Source organism: Vulpes lagopus, chromosome 1 (assembly GCF_018345385.1).
Source record: "Vulpes lagopus strain Blue_001 chromosome 1, ASM1834538v1, whole genome shotgun sequence".
NCBI classification, from domain to species: domain Eukaryota; kingdom Metazoa; phylum Chordata; class Mammalia; order Carnivora; family Canidae; genus Vulpes; species Vulpes lagopus.
The window spans coordinates 158,608,087-158,628,785 of record NC_054824.1 but is presented as its reverse complement, the minus strand read 5'-3'; the positions used below and the strand labels follow the sequence as shown (position 1 = coordinate 158,628,785).

The 20,699-nt window shown below is 39.9% G+C and overlaps 2 protein-coding genes across 8 annotated transcripts in view; both read right to left on the bottom strand.

Moving 5' to 3' along the window:
* The window catches only part of FMO4 (flavin containing dimethylaniline monoxygenase 4), a 35,831-nt gene extending 29,148 nt beyond the window's left edge, over positions 1-6,683 (bottom strand). For 3 of the 6 annotated variants that reach the window (XM_041753301.1, XM_041753311.1, XM_041753269.1), the window contains exons 1-3: positions 6,424-6,683; positions 4,034-4,171; positions 501-689 (exon numbers count right to left, since the gene is read on the bottom strand). In XM_041753301.1, the coding sequence (XP_041609235.1) occupies positions 501-689; positions 4,034-4,165 (321 nt within the window). In that variant the 5' untranslated portion in view covers positions 4,166-4,171; positions 6,424-6,683. Of the gene's footprint in view, positions 1-500; positions 710-4,029; positions 4,172-6,423 lie in introns of those variants that run through there. The other 3 variants (XM_041753278.1, XM_041753286.1, XM_041753293.1) reach the window with 3 other exon arrangements.
* A 5,895-nt stretch (positions 6,684-12,578) lies between these two features.
* The window catches only part of FMO1 (flavin containing dimethylaniline monoxygenase 1), a 23,339-nt gene continuing 15,218 nt past the window's right edge, over positions 12,579-20,699 (bottom strand). For both annotated transcript variants that reach the window (XM_041752993.1, XM_041752982.1), the window contains exons 5-9: positions 19,542-19,684; positions 17,147-17,346; positions 15,733-16,088; positions 15,140-15,212; positions 12,579-13,348 (exon numbers count right to left, since the gene is read on the bottom strand). In XM_041752993.1, coding sequence (XP_041608927.1) covers positions 13,006-13,348; positions 15,140-15,212; positions 15,733-16,088; positions 17,147-17,346; positions 19,542-19,684 — 1,115 coding nt within the window. In that variant the 3' untranslated portion in view covers positions 12,579-13,005. The remainder of the gene's footprint in view (positions 13,349-15,139; positions 15,213-15,732; positions 16,089-17,146; positions 17,347-19,541; positions 19,685-20,699) is intronic.

The window sequence follows — 20,699 nt, the reverse complement described above, 5'->3', positions numbered from 1 at the left end:
TTTCTGTGATTCAGATTCCTAGCCATTTCTTCCCCACAGGTTTCATGAACAAAATTCATTTTTCCTTTCCTCTCAAAAAAAAATAATTCTAAATTTCTTCCTGAATAAGAATTTGGATTCATAGAGGAATCAGGAAAGCCTATTTTTTAAAAAAGATTTTATTTATTTATTCATGAGAACAGGAAGAGAGGCAGAGACATAGGCAGAGGAAAAGCAGGCTCCCTACAGGGAGCCCCATGTGGGACTCGATCCCAGGACTCAGGATCACGACCTGAGTAAAGGCAGATGCTCAACGATTGAGCCACCCAGGTGCACCAGGAAAGTCTAATTTAATGATTTATTTGAATAAACCATGAGAGATGGAGGAAGTGAAGAATCTTTATTACCTACTTTATTTATATAGAGATAAAATTAGGAATAAATTTACTTAAGATCCCCTTTCCATTAGATTGGATGGGTAGACCCCATTCATTAACCTTCCATAACCCAAGTTATCTTACCCTAAATCGAATGTATTTCAGAAGGTCAAAGTGCTCAGCAAATTCTTGCAGATAGTACCAAAATTTTCCTTGGTTCATGAAATTGGGATAATCTTCTTGGAAGGGGAAGTCACTATAGCATGACATTTCTTTGCAGACATTTGTCACTAATGACTTGTAGACCCTGGTCATCCCATCTTTAGATGTCTCCTATGGTGAAACATAGTTTGCTTGATGGGGTGGGGAGGCAGGAAGAAAAGAGATCATTAGCAGTCAGTGTTCCACTTCTAATTCCAAAGAGTTCCATGAAAATGTAGTATTGGATCTACAGTTATCAGAAATCACTGGCGGGATTAGAATGATTAAACACCATATCTATCTCAAACTACAAAGAAGTTAACGCAATTTAGCAGGACTCTAAGACTAACATTGCCATTCAGTGATTCCATGGACATGGGGCCTATGGTCTAACTCGTTTATTTTTCTCTTCTTTCTTTGCGGTCATCAATCCCTCCACTCATGAAGATCTCTTTCTCTTGTCTTTGTTCACAGAAGTCCTCACTGATTTTTGTGTTTATTGTCTAGGTATATTTCCTTTTTCTCTTTCTTTGTTTTAGATTTATTTATTTATTTTAGAGAGAAAGCATGCACGCAAGCGAGGGGAGGTGCATTAGGAGTGGGAGGGAGAGTATTTCAAGCAGACTCTGAGCTGACCATGGAACCCAATGCAAGGCTTGGTCCCATGACCCTGAGATCAGGACCTGAGCTGAAATGAAGAGTTGGATGCTTAAACGACTGAGCCACCGCAGGTGCCCTGCTACTATATTTTCAATCACTTTCTCTTTATTGGCTCCTTCCCATCAGGAATTAAAATACTGAAGATAATTTAAAAAGCCAAACAAAACCCATATCCCTTCTAGCCTTGTCTTTCTCTGTCCTAGATCAACTATACGAAAAATCACATACTGGTAGCCTCTGTTTTCTCACTGGACTCCTAACTCACTGTTGTCTCAATGTTGCACACTAGAAACATAGCAAAGAAACAAGAACATGCATATTAAAGGCACCAATAAACTCTGGTGGCTGAAGCTAATTTCTACTTCTTTTTTTTAAAAAGTGTCTTTCTTAGCTGTTCTTAGCTGTTGCCTTCCCTGAGGCAGCTGCTATGCTTTCTCAGTGTCCTGCTTTTCTAACATAGAACCATTCACACTGCAGTGTAATGTCTTTACAGTCTTTATCACCAGACTGTAAGGAGGGCAGGGTCCCTGTCCATCTTGTCCCCTCCGGGTAGAGGGACATTATACATACTGGTACTTGTTCAAATAAGGGAAAATTAATACTATTACTGCATTAAAAATTATTTATTCATGAGAGACAGAGAGAGAGAGAGAGAGAGAGAGAGAGGCAGAGACATAAGCAGACATAGGCAGAGGGAGAAGCAGGCTCCATGCAGGGAGCCTGATGTGAGACTCGATCCCAGGATCCTGGGATCACGCCCTGAACCAAAGGCAGATGCTCAACTGCTGAGCCAGCCAGGTGTCCCTATCACTGCATTTTTGAGAAATAAATAGTATATAGATGTTGAGAGAAACTACATCAACATTTATTATTATTATCATTCGGAATATAGTTGACACACAGTGTCACATTAGTTTCAGATGTACAACATACATAAAAATTTTAATACTGGGGACCCATGGGCATTGATATTATATTTAATTTGTATTTTTCCTTTTGTTTAGTGCAATTATTATTTTCTTTTTTATTATATTTTAAAGATTTATTCATTTATTTTAGAGAGAGAGAGAGTGAACTTGTGTTAATGAGGAAAGGGACAGCAAGAGAATTTTTTTTTTTAAGATTTTATTTATTTATTCATGAGGGACACAGAGAGAGAGAGAGAGAGAGAGGCAGAGGGAGAAGCAGGCTCCATGCAGGGAGCTCGATGTGGGACTTGATTCCCCGACTCCAGGATTACCCCCTGGGGAAGGCAGGCGCTAAACCGCTGAGCCATCCAGGTGTCCCAGAGTGAAGGAATCTATAAGCAGACTCCTCAATGAACCTGGAGCCTGATGCAGGGCTCCATCTCATGGCCCATGGGATCACAACCTGAACCAAGAGTCCATTGCTCAACTGATTGAGCCAGCTGGGTGCCTCCCTTTATACTTTTGAGAGAGAGAGAGAGAGAGAGAGAGAGAGAGAGAGAGAGAGAACGTGTGTCTCCATGAGCGTTTGCACTTGCTGACACCAGTGGGAGGGCAAAGGGAGAGGAAGAGAAAGAATCTTAAGCAGGCTCCATCCCTACATTGGGCTTGATTTCATGATGCTAAGATCATGATCTGAGCTGAAATTGAGAGTCAGATGCTTAACCAACTGAGCCGCCCAAGCATCCTATTTTCTTTCTTTTTTTAAACTCAATATTATTTTCTAAAATTTATCTATATTACTTTAGCATGGGAGAAGAAAACCAAATCAACTGTGGGGCCAAATAGCAGAAGGTACACAAATCAGACCCAATGTTTTCTTTCCACATTGACATTTGGTGGCTGAATCAGGCTTACAGTACAACAGAAAAAACTACCCCCCACCCCCATACTATAATCCTAATCCTATAATACTATAATCCCAGGGCTGTGATCATATCTGCTTACATACATTTGCTTATTCTGTTTTCTTCACCATCTATCAAAGACTGGCAAATGCCACTTTCTCCGTGAAGGCTTCCCTCATTCATACCAGTTTGAAGTACTCTTCTAGCATGAACTCCACTGAATGTTGCTTTTCTCTTACCCCTGACGCATCCAGTACTTAGACTTCCTACCTTCTGATACTTTACACCCCACCACTGGGACAGATCCCTAGGTCCCTGCTGGACATCCTGCTATTCCCAGTTACCAGGACCAATCCTAGCCAGCAGGTGGTATTTAGCCACTCCCAGTCCTTACTTCTGTTGCTTAAGTCACCCAAGAGCTGGCCTAGCTCCAAGAATAACCTCCCAGGAGGTACACTGCACTCCTTCAAAGGATTGATCAGTGCTTTGGCTCTTTTTATTCTGATAATGTGAGGGTTATCCAACCCCCCACCTGACCTTTCAGGGTCTGGTTTCTTGCTTCACTCCTGCCAATTCTCCTCTCAAAGACTTGAATAAATGCCTGGGGGCTGGAGCTCTGCTCCTAATGCCAACTTCCATCTTTCCAAAAGTATCATCTGCTTCATACTCACCAGTGCCATTTGGCTTAACCTATGTGACATTGTTAGTCTCCTAATGTCCGTGGTCTAGAAATAATTGTAATTTCCAATACTGTGTTTGTGTATCAGACTTATCTCTTCCTTTCCTCCGCTTTCCCACTGTCTCTGCCCTGCCTACTCTCCAGGTTTATCACCTGTCACACTGCATCCTGCACAGTGTTAGCACTGTACACAAGCCTGTGTTGTTGAAGTGAGCTGCTTTTTTATGTGATCAACAAGGTAGGCTGAAGCCACCATGCCTGAGCAGGGACAAAGCAGACAGCCAGATTACGCTGGATAGAAATGGGAAGTAACAAGTTACCCACAGTAAACTTCCATAGTCCCCCAATGTCGTTACTTCTTTCAAAGCAGGTGGGCTCCAGGTCCTCGTCCAAGCAGCACTTGATGGAGGACAGGCCACTCACACCAGCTCCAATCACAGCAACTCGCCTGGCCATGGCACTCTGTTAGAGAGGAAGGTTGGGCTAAGCTTCTTTATATGACAAGACTAGAAGGAACCTTCTGTTATAGAACTTAACTTTTAGAGTGGTATAAACACCCTCTTTTAGCTGAGGCAGATTCACATTTTGGTTAAAAATGAGGGCTCTGAAATCAGACTGTTTTGGTTTAAGTCTTACTATCACTTATTAATAGTGTGACCTCAGGCTAGCTGCTTATCATCTCTGGGCCTTGGTTTTCATTTTAGTACAATGGGAATGGAAATAATAATAATATCTCTTAAATATTTGTTACGAAATTAAATGATTGATATGTTGGAAGGATTATAGAAGTGTGTCTCCTACATAGTAAGTGCTCACTTAAATTTAGTTCTACTGTAGTCAGGCCCTTGATCCCCTTGAGATTTTGTTTACTTTAAAATGTTTTATTTAATTTTTTTATTATTATTTTTTAAGTAGGTTTCATGCCCAACGTGGGGCTTGAACTCATGATCCTGAGATTAAGAGTCACGCTCTACTGACTGAGCAAGCTAGGTGCCCCTTGGGACTTTAGATACCCTAGGAATAAAAGAGCCCTTTGCTGCCACCTAGTGCTTTTGGACCCTAAGAACCGCAGCTAGCAAAAATGTTAGTTCCTATTCAAAGCCTCTAGAGTCTTGAAGAATAGCTGGTCATGGGTCATCTCCTGCCATGCAACAAAGATATTACATGAATTAAGGGCGGTTCTTAATCTTGCATCGAGGCAAGATAGACTGACCATAATATAGAACAAAGTCCCCAAGGAAAGTTCCATGGAACATTCTAGATGAGATCTTATGGAAATGGGGATGCCTGTATTTGTCAGTAGAGCCTGGAAGAAGTACGTGTCACAGGGATTTATAACCAGTTTTTCTTGATATTACAATTTGGATTTCTGCAAACATCAACATAGCTATTGTATTGACAGATGGGTTAACTACTCAATTCTAGCAAATCAGCTATGTTGAAGAATTGTTTGAGTTTTAGATGAAGTGACATTACTTATACAAAAGTGCCCAGCACCAAATATTTCTTGGTGTTCATTCCCTACCTCCCTAATTTTCTCCTCTCTTTTCCTCCCTTTCCCCTAGAAAAGACAGCTCAAGCAAAAACACACTGGGAATTCATGCCTCTTAAAATCACACAACATTTCCACATTATAAATTTGAGCCAGGGCAGCCATTTAAAAAATATGCTTCGAATCACTGAGGAAAGTCGGTGAGCAAATTGGAAATGGGAAGACCTGGGTTCTAGTTCTACCTCTGCTTCTAACCAGCTGTATACATTTAAACAAAATTCTTCATTTCCCTGTGAGATTGTTCCCGCATTTGTAAAGCAGAGGTTTCTAATAGTTTTCTCTTTTCCCCTTCCAGCCCAAGAGAATTGTTTTTTATGTCCGAATGGCAAGTATTTGGTACCAAAATAGGTGTGAATTGAAAGGTAGGAGAGAGAGTGCAGACTTGAAGAGCCAGGAGGTGGGGACACAAAGTGCATGTAAGCATTTTGTAAACTAGAAAGGGTGCTAGGCCCTCTGTAGACCAAATGTTGCCTATAATAAGTTCCTTGGTAGAGATGAGCTGAACCACTGAATTGGGACTTTTGAACGACATGACAACCCCATCCCATATCTGGCAGACCAGAAAAGGTAGGAACTGTTTTTGAGACATGGAGAGACTTGGGTGATTTCTGAATCATGCAACTGCTCAAAATTTATTTGAGTATGGAATCTCATCTGTTTATATATTTTTTAAGGTTAATTATTTAAAAAATTTTTTATTGGAGTTCAATTTGCCAACATATATCATCTGTGTATATTTCTTATCATCACCCACCAATGCTCTTACTTTGTTAGAGTCTTTCCTATACCCTGCGGAGTGTTTTCTGTTTCCCAGTGCCTGGAGCTACTATCTCCTCCATAAGATGAAATCAGGGGTGAGAAGAGAATTACAGAAAGTGCCACGATTCTATTCTTCTTAACTGCCCCCTGGCTTTCAGGTGGTTTCTCCCTACAACATAACTTGGTTTTCTTGCAATGCTCTTTTGCTTTCTGACTTTGTCCTCAGCTGCTATCTTAACCCTAATCAAGAGGCTCCGGAAGAAGAGACTCACAGTCATTCTTAAGGAATGGGTTCATCAAGAAGAATATTCATCCTCTGCAAAAGCAGTTTCTGGAAACATTTCCCCATTTAAAAAAAAAAAAAAAAAGACAACAGCAAAGAAGAGTCATCCAGGACACTTACCTCGTTGGCACAGAGAAGATACTCTGACAAATGATTTCGCAAAGCAAATAGACCACGCTTTGTTCTAAGAGGAAGACAAGGGAAAGCTGACTTTGATCAAGTGGCCTCAGCGCGAGACACAGCCGTTCGCCTGCCCCATCCCGGTGACAGCAGAGAGCGTCCCACTCGCTGGGCGTAAAAAGTTGTGCTGCACAGGAGCTGGAAACTTCCGTGATCTCAGGGGATCAGTGACGAATTAGAATACGGGCTTTGGATTCGAAGCGCATCGACGACTTCTGCCCCTTTCCCCACCCTCCTCGACGTCACAGTCCAGGCACAGCCTGGAACTTCGCGGAAGGCTTAAGCGGCTGCCCTTCCCGCGGCGGCCTGTAGAGGGCGCCAAAGCCACCGCGGCGTCGCAGGCGTTCTGCCGGCCGAACTCTCCATCAGGAGTCTCATTTTATTTTGTTTTATATTGTATTTCATCTCATCTCATTTCATTTCATTTTATTTATTCATGAGAGACACACACACAGAGAGGCGGACACACAGGCAGAGGGAGAAGGCGGCTCCCTGCACGGAGCCGGATGTGGGCCTCGATCCCAGAACCTCCGGATCAGGACCTGAGCCAAAGGCAGACGCTAACCCCTGGGCCCCCCAGATATCAGGACTCTTCTTGAGCCATCGCAGGAGTGGGCCGGAGGAGAAAGCAGTTTAGATGACTGTCACTCATCAAGTTCTTTCATGTCTAGAGCTCTCTAAACCCAGGAATGTGATTCTAAAATCCGGAATTTATAAGGGATTTAAGCAATGTCATCCTTTTAGAAAGAGTCAGCAGGAGGAGCTGGTAAAATGAGTTTGAGAAAGCCTAAAATTAGTTTTAAATATTAGCCTAGGGCACTAGAAAAAAAGAGTAATTACAGAAGCAACAATAGAATACTAAATAGGCACCATCTTTTTTTCTTTTCTTTTTTTCTTTTCTACTCTATTGAGTGGTTGGAAGCCAATAGAGTAGCCATCATAAATTCATTGAATAGTTATCGGGTCGGGAGCATCAAGGCAAATGCCCACAGGGGTCAGGAAAATAACTCAAAGGAGGAGAGGGCCTGGTACTGATTGACTGGAAAGCACATCTCTAGTCTGTAGCTTCAGAGTCTGGTGCTATTTGAGAGCATGAGCCCAAATTGCAATTTTAGGATCTTTTCAATAGCAAATGAAAATCCAAATTTTTATATGAAATCTTCTGTTTGTAACAAATTAATTTTTTCCTTTGAAAAGTCTTAAGCTCACAGAAAATTTGAAAGGACAGTTTTGTTAACAAACATCAGTGTATCCCTCAGCCATTAACCTCTTGGTACATTTTTCTTTCTCTCTTTACACACACACACACACACACACACACACACACACACACATCTGAGTGTAGTCTTTAGACACCAGGATGCCATCAGTATATTCCACTATGTATCTCACAGGAATAGGGGCATTCTCCCACACAATCACATTACCATTACCACACCTAGGATAACCGGCATAAATTCAATAATACCATCCAACATATCTGGTCTACTTTCAAATTTCTCCAGTTGTCTCCAAAATGTTATTATTTTTAAAAGATTTTATTTATTTATTCAAGAGAGAGGCAGGCTCCATGCAGGGAGCCCGATGTGGGACTTGATCCCAGGACTCGAGGACCATACCCTAGGCCAAAGGCAGGCACTAAACCGCTGAGTCACCCAGGTGTCCCCAAAATGTTCTTATCCAGTGGCATACCAGAGCTGGCTTATACAGAGAGAATGTGTGCGTCTCTTCCAGTATCGCAGTAGCTTGACATTGGTCAGGGTGGGAATATTTATAACATGGAAATTGGCAATTATGATAAGTCTGGGATCCTCACTCCCCAAGGCTAGTCTATTATTTATTTACACCCCCTTTTTTTATTTAACAGCTTTATTGAGGTATAATTGATACACAGAAAAACGCTACGTATATTTAATGAGTGTAATTTGATGAGTTTGGATGCATGTAGTACACTTGTGAAACCATCACCACAATCAAGATAATAAACATACCCATCACTTTCTGTAAGTTTCCTCATGCCCTTTTGTTTGTTTTTGGTAAGAATACTTGATGTAAAATCTACTCTTTTAACAAATTTTTATGGGCACAATATGTATTTTATTTATATGCACTATGTTGAAAGGCAGATTGCCAGAACTTATTAATCTTGCAGAACTAAAACTTCATATACATTGAATAACTCCTCATTTTCTCCTGCTCCCAGTTTCTGCTTCTTCGAGTTTAACTGTTTTAGAGAAGAATCGTACAGATTTGTCTTTTTTTTTTTTTTAATAGGCTTAAGGGCCAGAGTGGAGCCCAAAGTGGGGCTTGAATGCATGACAGAGAGATCAAGACCCGAGATGAGATCAAGAGTTGGAGGCTTAACCTACTGAGCCACCCAGGCACTCGCAGATTTGTCTTTTTGTGACTGGCTTATTTCACTTAGCATAATGTTGTCTCCAGGTTCATCAGTGTTGTCGCATATGATACGATGCTTTCTTTTTTCTTTTCTTTTTTTCTCTTTTCTTCTCTCTTCCTTTTTTTTTTTTACAATAAATTTATTTTTTATTGGTGTTCAATTTACCAACATACATAATAACACCCAGTGCTCATCCCGTCAAGTGCCCCCCTCAGTGCCCGTCACCCATTCACCCCCACCCCCCTCCCTTTTCCCCTTCCACCACCCCTAGTTCGTTTCCCAGAGTTAGGAGTCTTTATGTTCTGTCTCCCTTTCTGATATTTCCCACACGTTTCTTCTCCCTTCCCTTATATTCCCTTTCACTATTATTTATATGCCCCAAATGAATTCCCCAAATGAATGTGCCGAAAAATATTCCATTTTGGTAGTGTATAGCATATTTCCTTCATCCATTCATCTGTCAAGATCCCTATTTCAATTCTTTTGGATAAATATCCAGAAGTGGGATTGCTGGATCATATGGTCGTTCTACTTTTAATTTTTTAGGAACCTCCATGCTGCCCCATTTTATATTGCCACCATCAGTGTAAAAGGGTTCTATTTTCTTCACATCTTCACCAATACTTGTTACTTTTATTGTGTTTTTGATAATAGCCATCCTAACAGGTAATAATATTTCATTGTTGTCTTGATTTGCATTTCCCTGATGGTTAGTAATGTTGAGCATCTTTTTTAAAAAATATTTTGTTTGTTTATTCATGAGACACACAGAGAGAGAGGCAGAGACATAGGCAGAGGGAGAGGCAGGCTCCCTGTGGTGAGCCTGATGCAGGACTCAGTCCCAGAATCCCAGGATTGTGCCCCGAGCTAAAGGCAGATGCTCAACCCCTGAGTCACCCAGGTGTCCTGAGAACTTTTTAAATATATCTGTTGGGCATTTGTACATCATTTTTAGAGAAATTTCCATTCAAGAACTTTGCCCATTTTGTAATCAGTTTATTTGGGTCTTTTCTTCTTTTCTTTTCTTTTCTTTTCTTTTCTTTTTGTTGTTTTTACTATTAGGTTGTAGAAGTCTTACTTTGGATATTAACTCCTTGTTGGGTGTATGGTTTGCAAATATTTTTCCCATTCTGTAGGTTGTCTTTTCATTCTGTTGATTGCTTTCTTTGCTGTGAAGAAGGTTTTTAGTTTGATGAAGTCCCACATGTCTGTTTTTGTTTTTGTTGTCTGTGCCTTTGGTGTTATATCCAAGATATCATTGCTAAGACCATTGTCAAGAGGATTTTTTCCTATGTTATCTTTTAGGAGTTTTATATTTTTGGTCTCATGTTTAAGTCTTTAATCCATTTTAAGTTGATGTGTGTGTGTGTGTGTGTGTGTGTGTGTGTGTGTGTGTGGTGTGAGATAAGGGTCTGATTTCATTCCTGTGCAAGTGGATATCCAATTTTCCCAGCATCATTTGTCAAAGAGACTATCTTTTCCTCGTTGTGTGGTTTTGGCAGCCTTGTTGAAGATTAATTTCTGGGCTCACAACTCTGTTCTGTTGGTCTATATCTGTCTTGATGCTGGCACTATCTTGTTTTAATCACTGTAGTTTTGTTCTAACAGGGTTTTTTTTTTTTTTTTGAATCTTTAGGGTTTTCTCTATGTAAGATCATGTCATTTGCAAACAGATTAATTTACTTCTTACTTTACAACTTGGATGATTTTTATTTCTTTTTGTTGCCTAATTGGTCTGGCTAGGACTTCTAGTATTCTGTTGAATGTAAGTGGCAAGAATGAACATCCGGCCTTGTTCCTGATCTTAAAGGAAAAGTTTTCAGGCTTTTTTTTTTTTTTTTTTTTTTTTGCCATTGAATATGATGTCAGTTATGGGCTTTCATAAATGACCTTTAATATATTACGATGAATACCTTCTGTACCCAGTTTGTTGAGAGTTTTAGTCATGAAAGTGTATTGAATTTTGTCAAATGTTTTTTCTGCATCTATTGAGATGATTACGTGACTTTTATCCCTCATTTCATTAATGTGGCATATCACGTTAATTGATTTGCATATTTTGAACCACACACCACTCTTTATAGTTATAGTTTCCTAATTAAACAGACCATCAAAATTTACAAATTGCACTTAGCTGTGAGGTCTTTTTGGTTTGCCCTATTCTATGACAGTCTTCTAGGCTCCAAGAACCCAATTTAAGATGGGTCAGTATTATCTAGTTTGCTATTGCTGGAACTGTTCTTCCGAAACAGTCTTTTAATTAGTTTCTTTACTTTCATTTGTTCCCCTATCATTTATTCTCCAGAATTATCTTTTAAAATCATGAATCAGATCATGCTGCTCTGATATATAAAAGCATTTGCTGAAGAGAATGTGTGGTCAGGAAGTGTTTTTAAAAAAACAGGAATATCATGCCATATTCATATATTGTGGAGAATTGCCCAGGAAAGAGGGAAAGAACAACTTGGAAGAGAAATTGAACAAATTATAGGAGAGATGTTCTTGGGTAAGTGTGAAATGACGGAATCAGGACATTGGCAGGAATTGCCCTTCAGAGCATAGGTAGTCACCCTTAGTAACAGGAAAGAGTATATGGGCACACCTGCAGGTGGCTTGGGAAGTGTGGTGAGGGGAACCTGATGATGCTCTCTGCTAATTGTCACTATTTTCTCATCTGAGAGTGAGCTAAGAAGGAAGTGGTGGAGGATGTGGTGAGAGGAGACCGTATAAAATAGTCATCTTAGGAGATCAGATTGGGGAGGGAAGAAATTAGAACAACCTAAGAGGGTTTGGAAGCAGTAGTGTCGGCATGAATCGGAGAGTGATCAGTTAGGCAGCCGAGCAGCTGAATGTTTTTCCTCTGCTTAAGGTCAAGTGCTCAGGTGGAGGTTTGACGTCTGTAGTGAGTTGACTTTTGACCAGAGTTGGAGTCCTGCCATATGACTATGTGAACGATAGGGGGCAGTGAGTTGCATGCACATGCAAGCTTGATATTACCGAATCACAAAGTCTAGATTTTTTTTTTCAACATAGTGATTTGATGATTACATACATTGCAAAATGCTCACCATAGGCATAGTTATACAAAGTTATTATGATATTATTGATTGTATTCCTCATCCCGTACCTTTTTTATCCTCATGACCTACTTATTTTATAACTGGAAGTTTGTAGCTCTTAATTCCTTTCTCCTATTTTGCCTATCCTCCCACCTCTCTGCCCTGTATTTATGAGTCTGTTTCTGGATTTTGTTTTGTTTCTTTGTTGTTGTTTTGTCTTGTTTATTTGTTATTTATTTATTTATTTTTATTTTTTTTTTAAAAGATTTTATTTATTTATTCATGATTGTCACACACACACACACACACAGAGAGAGAGGCAGAGAGAGAAGCAGGCTCCATGCAGGGAGCCCGACGTGGGATTCGATCCCGGGTCTCCAGGATCGCGCCCTGGGCCAAAGGCAGGCGCCAAACTGCTGCGCCACCCAGGGATCCCTATTTGTTATTTAGATTCTACATATAAGCAAAATCATATGGTATTTGTCTTTTTCTACAGTCCCTACATTCCTTTAGATGCATTCCAGTGAATTTATTGAACTCTCAACTCTTTTATGGCCTTCATGAGTAGACATCTCATCCCTTTCTCTCTTTACCCCCATCTTGTAAAAAGAGCATAAAAGACCACTGGAAATAATCAATTTCTAGGTTTTTTCTTTCTTTTTATTTCTAATCAGCTGATACCATAACAACATCATTTTAGTACAACCAAATCTTTTGTTAATTAGGGGGTTTTATTTGAGGCCTATGAAATGGTTTATATGAGAGAGAGATATGAATGCTCAGAGTGCTGCCGTAAACAACTCTCTTTGTAAAATGAACATGGAACTTCCCAGCAGCCTTCAAATGCACAGAAATCATGATTATCTTGCTCTAGCACTGGGAGCAGGTGGAGCTGGGAGAGGCCCAGGAATACCAGTGGTAGCCTTGGGATCAGCCAGGGAAGGATGGGAGGTGGCCTTCACCACTTGAATATAGTTCAAGGCTGTGAGGGTCATGATGTGGGAATGGAGGGACCAGAGCACTGTAAATCTACTATGTGCATCTGACAGGCCATCTGGGTACTTCTTATAGGAAAATTAGGAAAATGGCCATTAGCAAAGCCAGAAGGCTTAAGAGTTTAAGCAAGCTTGCAAAGGGAGTTGGGGATTCTTGTACAATTCGAGTTTTGGTGACTTTGAATGTTCGATCCCATTGAGTCAAGATCGCATTTCTGGCTCCTTTCCATTTCCCTGGGCCAGTCAAGCGGAACTGGTACGGTGTGCATGGGCCAAAGAAGATGGTCAAAGCCAGACGTGGGTCCGTCAGGAGCAATGAGAATAGGTTGGGTTTTGCATTGATATTGGTCAGGAGTTCATCTATGTATGTGATGTAATCTGATTGTAAAGCTTTGCAGTAGCACAAGCCAAACCTTTATAAAAGGAAAATTGGGGATAAAGAAGACAAAAAGATAAAATAATGATAATTCAGAACAAGAAAAAGTGCCAAGAGTAAACAGTGACAATAGAAAATTTGAAACGGTTTGTGTATTCTTCCCTCAAAGCCCACAGCTGTCTAATGGTTTTGTTGTTGTTGTTGTTGTTTAAATGTATGAGTTCCTTGACAAGATACTCTATAGGCATGGTGCTCCACATGCTCATAATGCAGCTAGTATTTCTTTAGTTCTTTTGTCAAATAATTAGCAACTTCTAGAAAAAATTTTTTAAATAAATAATTTCACTCTTCCTAAATTTTTCTAAAACTCAATTATTGTTAGATTTTTATAATGTGAAAGTCCACAAGAACCCCTAATGCTGGTATCAGGCCCCAAAATCACTGACTGACCTATGTGACAAGCCTTTCCGTTGTGCACTTCTTTTTTTTTAATTTTTAAAAATTAATTAATTAATTAATTAATGATAGTCACAGAGAGAGGCAGAGACACAGGCAGAGGGAGAAGCAGGCTCCATGCACCGGGAGCCCGATGTGGGATTCGATCCCGGGTCTCCAGGATCGCGCCCTGGACCAAAGGCAGGCGCTAAACCGTTGTGCCATCCAGGGATCCCCCCATTGTGCAGTTCTAATTAATTATCTATGTTATAGCAGAATTCCGTAATGGAGATCAAATCGTATTCCAGGTTGAGGGTGAAATAGAGACATCTAGAATGTTTTTATTATTTTGGGATTTAGCGCTTTGACAAGGATAGAGCAACATGAAGTTTGAAATTATATATAAATTAGAGAAGTGATAAAAATTCTTAAATGCAGTGACTTTCAAACTTTCTTTTGGTCTCAGAAATCATTTTTTAAGTGAAAATTTTTATTAAAGCCCAAAACAGATAAACAGTAAATCAGATAAAACCAGGGATGTTTTAAATGGTTTAGGAGTGAGAATGGGTGGAGGGGGAGGCTAAGACTCCCTTCTTTGCTGGCCACCTCCCCTCTGTAATCCCTGGCCCTTGAGTACCAGTCAAAGAGCAGAGATAAGTGGAAACCTCTCCTCTAGGGGACAGGGTCAACAAAGTTATTCTGACAAAATGCCAGATGGTAAGTACATTAGGCTTTGAGGGCCATATTAAGGTCTTTGTCTCAACTACTCAACTCCCCTGTTGTAACTCAAAAGCAGCTATACACAATCTGTAAGTGAATAAGTGTGGCTATGTTCTCATAAAACTTTATATTTGGCCACTGTGGTTTAGGTTTCATATAATTTTCACATATCATAAAATATCCTTCTTTTATACCACCCATTTAAAAACATAAAAGAAAAATTCAAGTTGTCGTCAGATTTGGCCCTCAGGCCATAGTCTGCAGAATCTTGCTCTAGAGTAGCAATCTGAATAAAACAATAGAGCTGGATACGGATTTGTTGAATGAATGAGTAAGCAGACCCTTCTGGCGTCAGAGGGAATGAACACAGCTCTTTGATTATGAATAAGGTGTGGAATAATGTATCTGGGAGATGAGAGTTCATTATATTTGGTTTTGAATCCAGATTCCATGTGGCATTGGATAATCATGGTCTGAAGTGACGATCTGGGGACACTTAAACTTCTCAATTCCCTTTGTTCCCTCTTCCCTTAACAGGCTATCCTAGATTTTCCCCCCCTAAATCTCAGGTGTTCTTTTTCCTCCAGTGTAACTCACCTCTGTCTGCTATTGTTCTACCAGTTTGAGTTATGAATCAAAAAAGATGTGTAAGTGGATGACTTGGTTAACTTACCCACTGGGTTTGTTTTCTTTTCTTGCGTTAACTTCCTCTGTCATGGCACTTTGTGGTGGTAACTTATTTATACCTATGAAATATACAAACAAGAAGGACAATTTAACTGCTTTCATGGGTGAAGATGCTTTACTACTGCTCATCTTTTATTTTTAGTACCCAATGACTTGTCTGTTCTTCTGGCAATAAATGTTAGAAGCCTATATGAATTGGTGGTATATAACGCTACCTGGTAATAATGCTATCACCCAAAAAGTTGTAAACATATGGTCATCTCACTACTTATTTAATACAACAAAACCTCACAATTGAATTTTCTTACTCAATTGAAATTTTACATTTTCATTGAACCTGTTGAATCAGTGAAAATAACAGGTAGACACAACTTCTATTTTGTGGCCCCTGATTTATCTTTTGTGCTGGTAATGGCTAAGATTCATTACAATAGCATAATTCCATAAAGAATAGAATGAATCCTGCTTTTAAAGATTCTGGGGTGTTAGATAGGAGCTGGGGATGGTCTCAAAATTTCCAATATCCCAAATAACATGGCAAACCAAAGACATGTGCCCCGTAGTTTCTCATGCACATACCTTTCAGGACTCGAACAGCCCATCGTGCTTGTGTTTCTCCTGTGGGTATCATGGAGCCTAAGGGTTTGATGAGGCCAATGACAGCCAGGGTTGGCTTTGGCAGATGCACAGGGAAGATGTACTTGTACAGCGATGCCTGGCCATTTTCAACTTTGACTACAGTCTCATCAAGGAAGGGGAAAGCAAAGGTGTATCCAGTGGCAAAGACGATGATATCAATGGGCTCTTCCTTTGGGGTGTTGTTAAATACAACAGAATTTTCCTTCACCTCCTTTATGCTTGGCTTTATGAGCACTTTTCCTGTGATGATACAGCCTGGAAGCTCATCATTTAGCACAGGCTCTCTCAGCTGTATCCTAAACAGAAATGTGGGCAGGGAAGAGATCTGCCAGTGACCAGTGTGGCCAGCTCTCCCTCCCCCTTCCCTTCTCTTCTTCATTCTGGGACTCTCCCCTTGTCCAGGCAGGAGGTGCCAGTCATGGGAGAAGTTACCTCTATGGGAGGGATTCATGCATGTCCAAGAAGAATGATGAAATGTGCTTGCCATTTACTAGAGTTTGGAAGCCTGTAGAGAAGGGGGTCAGAGCTTTCTCTGGCTCCTCTTTCCCTTGCTGAATTTCAGCACTCAGTTATCACTGTCATTAGAGATAGGGCAGTGCTGAAGGACTACAGGGGAAGCTGGGGACTTCTACATCTGCTGAGGACTCCAGGGAGGTCTCTCCTCCTGGGAAGCAATTGTACAAAGAAAGCATGCATGTGTTTAATAGGAACAAGGGCAGGATTATCATCTTATGCCTATGCCTTTGGAATCACTAAGCAAATGCTTTGTGAGATGATTTTAAATAAGCTGAGCCATTTTGAGCTTATGGTGAATGCATGGAAAGAGACGGTGTGTCAAAGTGGAAAGAATACTAGAATAGGTGGGAGGAAGGGTGGCTTCTTGTCCTAATGTTTTTTCTTAACAGAGCTTGAGAAAGTCATTTGGTCCCAACTGGCTTTTATTCATCTGTAAAATAGGGTTACTGACACTTGCCATCCTTAGTTCATTGGGGAGGATGAAGAGCATATGAAATAGTATATATGCAAAAACTTTGGAAATGATAAATGATTAAATCCAAGAGTGAAGGGATTATAGTTCTTTAGGCTCATTTCACATCTTCTAAATTTATGTGATTAAATAAAATTCTTTATGGTCCCACAGCTACCATCCAGGTTAGACAAAGCTATGGTAGACACAGCTCTGGTGCCAAGAATCAGAACACTTGAGGGGCTTGGAGGTAGGAGGTGGAAGAGGGCAGGTAAGTTTTCCTTCATATTCAATCAAGTTGTTGTGTTATTGCCTGATTTGGATATTTCAATAGAAGGATCAAGGTTCCTTCTTCCTAATAGCCCTCAGCAGATACACTATATTTACCTGTCTTCTGGTACTAAGCCATAATTTGCATGGTTGAACCAGCTGTTCATCTTCCTTGCCATCAACCACGTCACAACTGGAGTTGGGAGAGCATTTCTGAACATGTTCTGAAATCGAGTCATGAACACCATGTCCCATGGGTACCCTGAGTCAAAGACTCGGCTCATCACCCATGCCCCTCCAGTGGTGCTGAGGAACACCTGGAAGCAATCAAAGAAGCCACTCAGTTTGACACACTGCACAGGGTTGGCTTTGCCAGAAATTCAGGAAGTCTCATGATTAGAATGATTTTGAGGGTCTGCCACCCTCAAAATACATCCTCAACAAGATAGTTTTGGCTCTTCCCTCTCCCGTTTTAAAGTTATTCTTTTGATATCATGGTTTGAGTATCTAGAGTATTAAAATGCCTGAGAACATATAATTGAGAACTTATTGTCTGCCAGACACAATGACAGTGAATGAGATACTGTGACAACCCAGGGGAATTGAAAGTCTCATGTGAAAAACAATGAGCAGGTGGTTACAATTTTGTAGGTAATAAGAACAGGGCATGGCAGCAGTTGAAAGTCATCTACAAAGAGTTTCAGTAGAAACCATTGTTTGAATTGACAATAAAGTTCAGTAATACAATTAGTGAATTCTTTTTTTTTTTTTGTTTTACTTTACAGATTGACTGAGTTTACCAGCTGACTAAGTTTGAAATTTCCAATAATTAGAGAAATATAAATAATAATATGCTACCCACATATAGTGGTCATAGTCGGTGAGACTGTGTTAATTTTTATTTCAGGACCTCCTTTCCCTTCTTTTAGGATAACTCCACCAAACTGCTAAATCTCTCCAAATCAATCAACCAATCAGGTTCCTTTTTGAAAGTCCTCAAAAGGAATATTAAAGTCACACACTCCCAATCCTTTTTCTTCATGGCTATTTTCACTCTCACTGTTAGTGACCTAATTATCTATACTTATTTAGTTGGTGTCTGTGCCCCCCCATGACTCTATGCTTCATGATGTCAGAAATCTTGTTTTTACTGTGTTCTTCAGTGTATCCCTAGTGCCTGGCACCACATTTTGCACATCAGAAGCCAACAACTAATCTGTATTTGTTGAGGAATGTTAATTACAATTATTACATAAATTCATACTAGGGAGAGACCACTGTGTTGGGGTGAGATAGTTGGGGATGTACATGGATTGTAGTAAAGGAGAAAAGGCACCAGAGAAGGGAGGAGTATGGTATGAGCAAAGGGGAAAACAGACGCAGAATCAGAAAGGGCTCAAAGTAGTGGGGGATAAAGATGAAATGGCAGATTTGAACCAGATTAAGGAGAACCCTATAATGCAGGGCTGATCCATCTGCAATTTATTATTTGTATTTTCTTTTGTGTTGCTTATTTTATTATTTTAGTAAAATGAGTTTCCCTGCACATTTTGGCAGGAGCATGGAGCCAGCATAGCTTTCTTAGCTTTCACTGTTTTTGCAAAGTGATCAAAAGTGGCCTGTGCTTTCTCAGATCTGCTTCCTCTGCTGCTCTCTCCCACTTTTTATTTTTTTGGTTGAGTATAATTGACTTTTTTTTTTTTAAGTAAGGGGAGTTATTAGAAGTTTTTAAACATGAGAGCCTCATAATGAAAGGTGGCTTCTCAGAGGATTTGTTTGTTGGTGTTAGGCTATCTGTATGGATTGCCACGTGTGGGAGGAGGGACTGGGCATTTATGGATGTGGGTAGTATTAGGAACAGGTGCTTTGAGTCAGAGGGACTTGTACTTGAAGACTGGCTCTGCCGTCTGCTAGTGGCACAACTTCAAGCATGCTACTTAGCTTCTATAAGCCTAAGTTCCTTCATTTATAGTCAAGGGTACCGATATGATAGTACCTACTCCAGTGGCTTCTTTTGATGACTGGTTGAGATCATGCAGTAAAGCATTTATTGAAGTGCTTGACACAGAGGAAGCCCCAGTAAATATGAATTATTTCTACAATTATTATTAGGAGGATAGTGCAGTAGCCTTACTGTGAGGTAGTATGGACCTGCTGAGGGTAGTGGTGGTTAACAAGGAAAGGAGGAAGCAAATGGGAAATCTTAGCAAGGAAAAGGATAGGATTTTTTTCACCTATGGGATTAGAGAAGACAAAGGTGTCTCCTGTAGCTCTTGTTGGATGACTGGTAACATGACAAAAATAGGAAGTCAGAGAAGTTGGTCTTGGAGGAAAAATGACACTTCAAATTTGCAGTAAAATTTATAAACATGTAAGAAAAAAACCCTTGAAAAATCTGTTTTTTGCATGTGTGTGCTTTAAGCATATTTCTTTCTTTTATCATTTTTCACTGTTTGCCTGAGGCACGCACCTTAAGATAAAGCTCTTCATTAAATAACATGAAGAATGGTACCTTTTTTGCCAGGCGGCTGGTCTCTACAGCAATGTCTGTGCCTGAATTCCCCATTCCAATCACAAGGACTCTCTTGTCCTTAAATATATCTGGATGTTTATACTGTCGGCTATGAAAGTATTGGCCTTTAAATGTATTTATACCTATAGAAAAAGAAAGTCAAATAAGGAATTTTACAGAATCAGTGAATGAAACACAAATATTGTTTCCTTAATAATTTCCTTTTGATGGATTATTTTGGTTGTTTTTAATAGCATACTCAGTTTTAAGAAAATCCAAAATATGAATACATGACTTTCTATGAAGACATAGAAATTAGTGATTGTTTATTTAATGGAGGTACTCCATTTAAAAGTTGGTAGAAATCAACAGGACAGTAATATTGTATTTATTAATATTTGATTATATAGAACTTTCACAAGCAAGGAGCAAGAGCAGAGAAGTTAAAGGAAACTATGAATCAGTTCCTCTATTCAGCAAAATTTTTTTTGGCATCTATGTGCTTGGTACTGTGCTAGTTGATATTAGTGAAATAAGATAAATGAAATGTGGTTCCTATTCAAAAAGATCCATATGGTTTGGGGGAAATTCATTGATAGTTCACTGTGGTGACTGACTATAACTCAGGCTGAGTTTGCTGAGTCAGCAAGAGTTGGCTCAAAGAAAAAGGGATTATGTTAGTCACACTGGGGTTTAGATCTACTGTTTTAACTGGAGAGGGAGAAATTAAGGAGTCAATCCCATTTACAATTGCACCCAAAAGCATAAGATACCTGGGAATAAACCTAACCAAAGAGGTAAAGGATCTATACCCTAAAGGATCTATACCATAAAAAACACTTCTGAAAGAAATTGAGGAAGACACAAAGAGATGGAAAAATATTCCATGCTCATGGATTGGAAGAATTAATATTGTGAAAATCTCTATGCTACCCAGGGCAATTTACATGTTCAATGCAATCCCAATCAAAATACCATGGACTTTCTTCAGAGAGAACAAATAATCTTATTTTTTTAAAGATTATTTATTTATTTATTCATAGACACACACACACACACACACACACAGAGAGAGAGAGAGAGAGAGAGAGAGAGAGAGAGGGAGCAGGCACCATGCAGAGAGCCTGACGTGGGACTCGATCCAGGGTCTCCAGGATC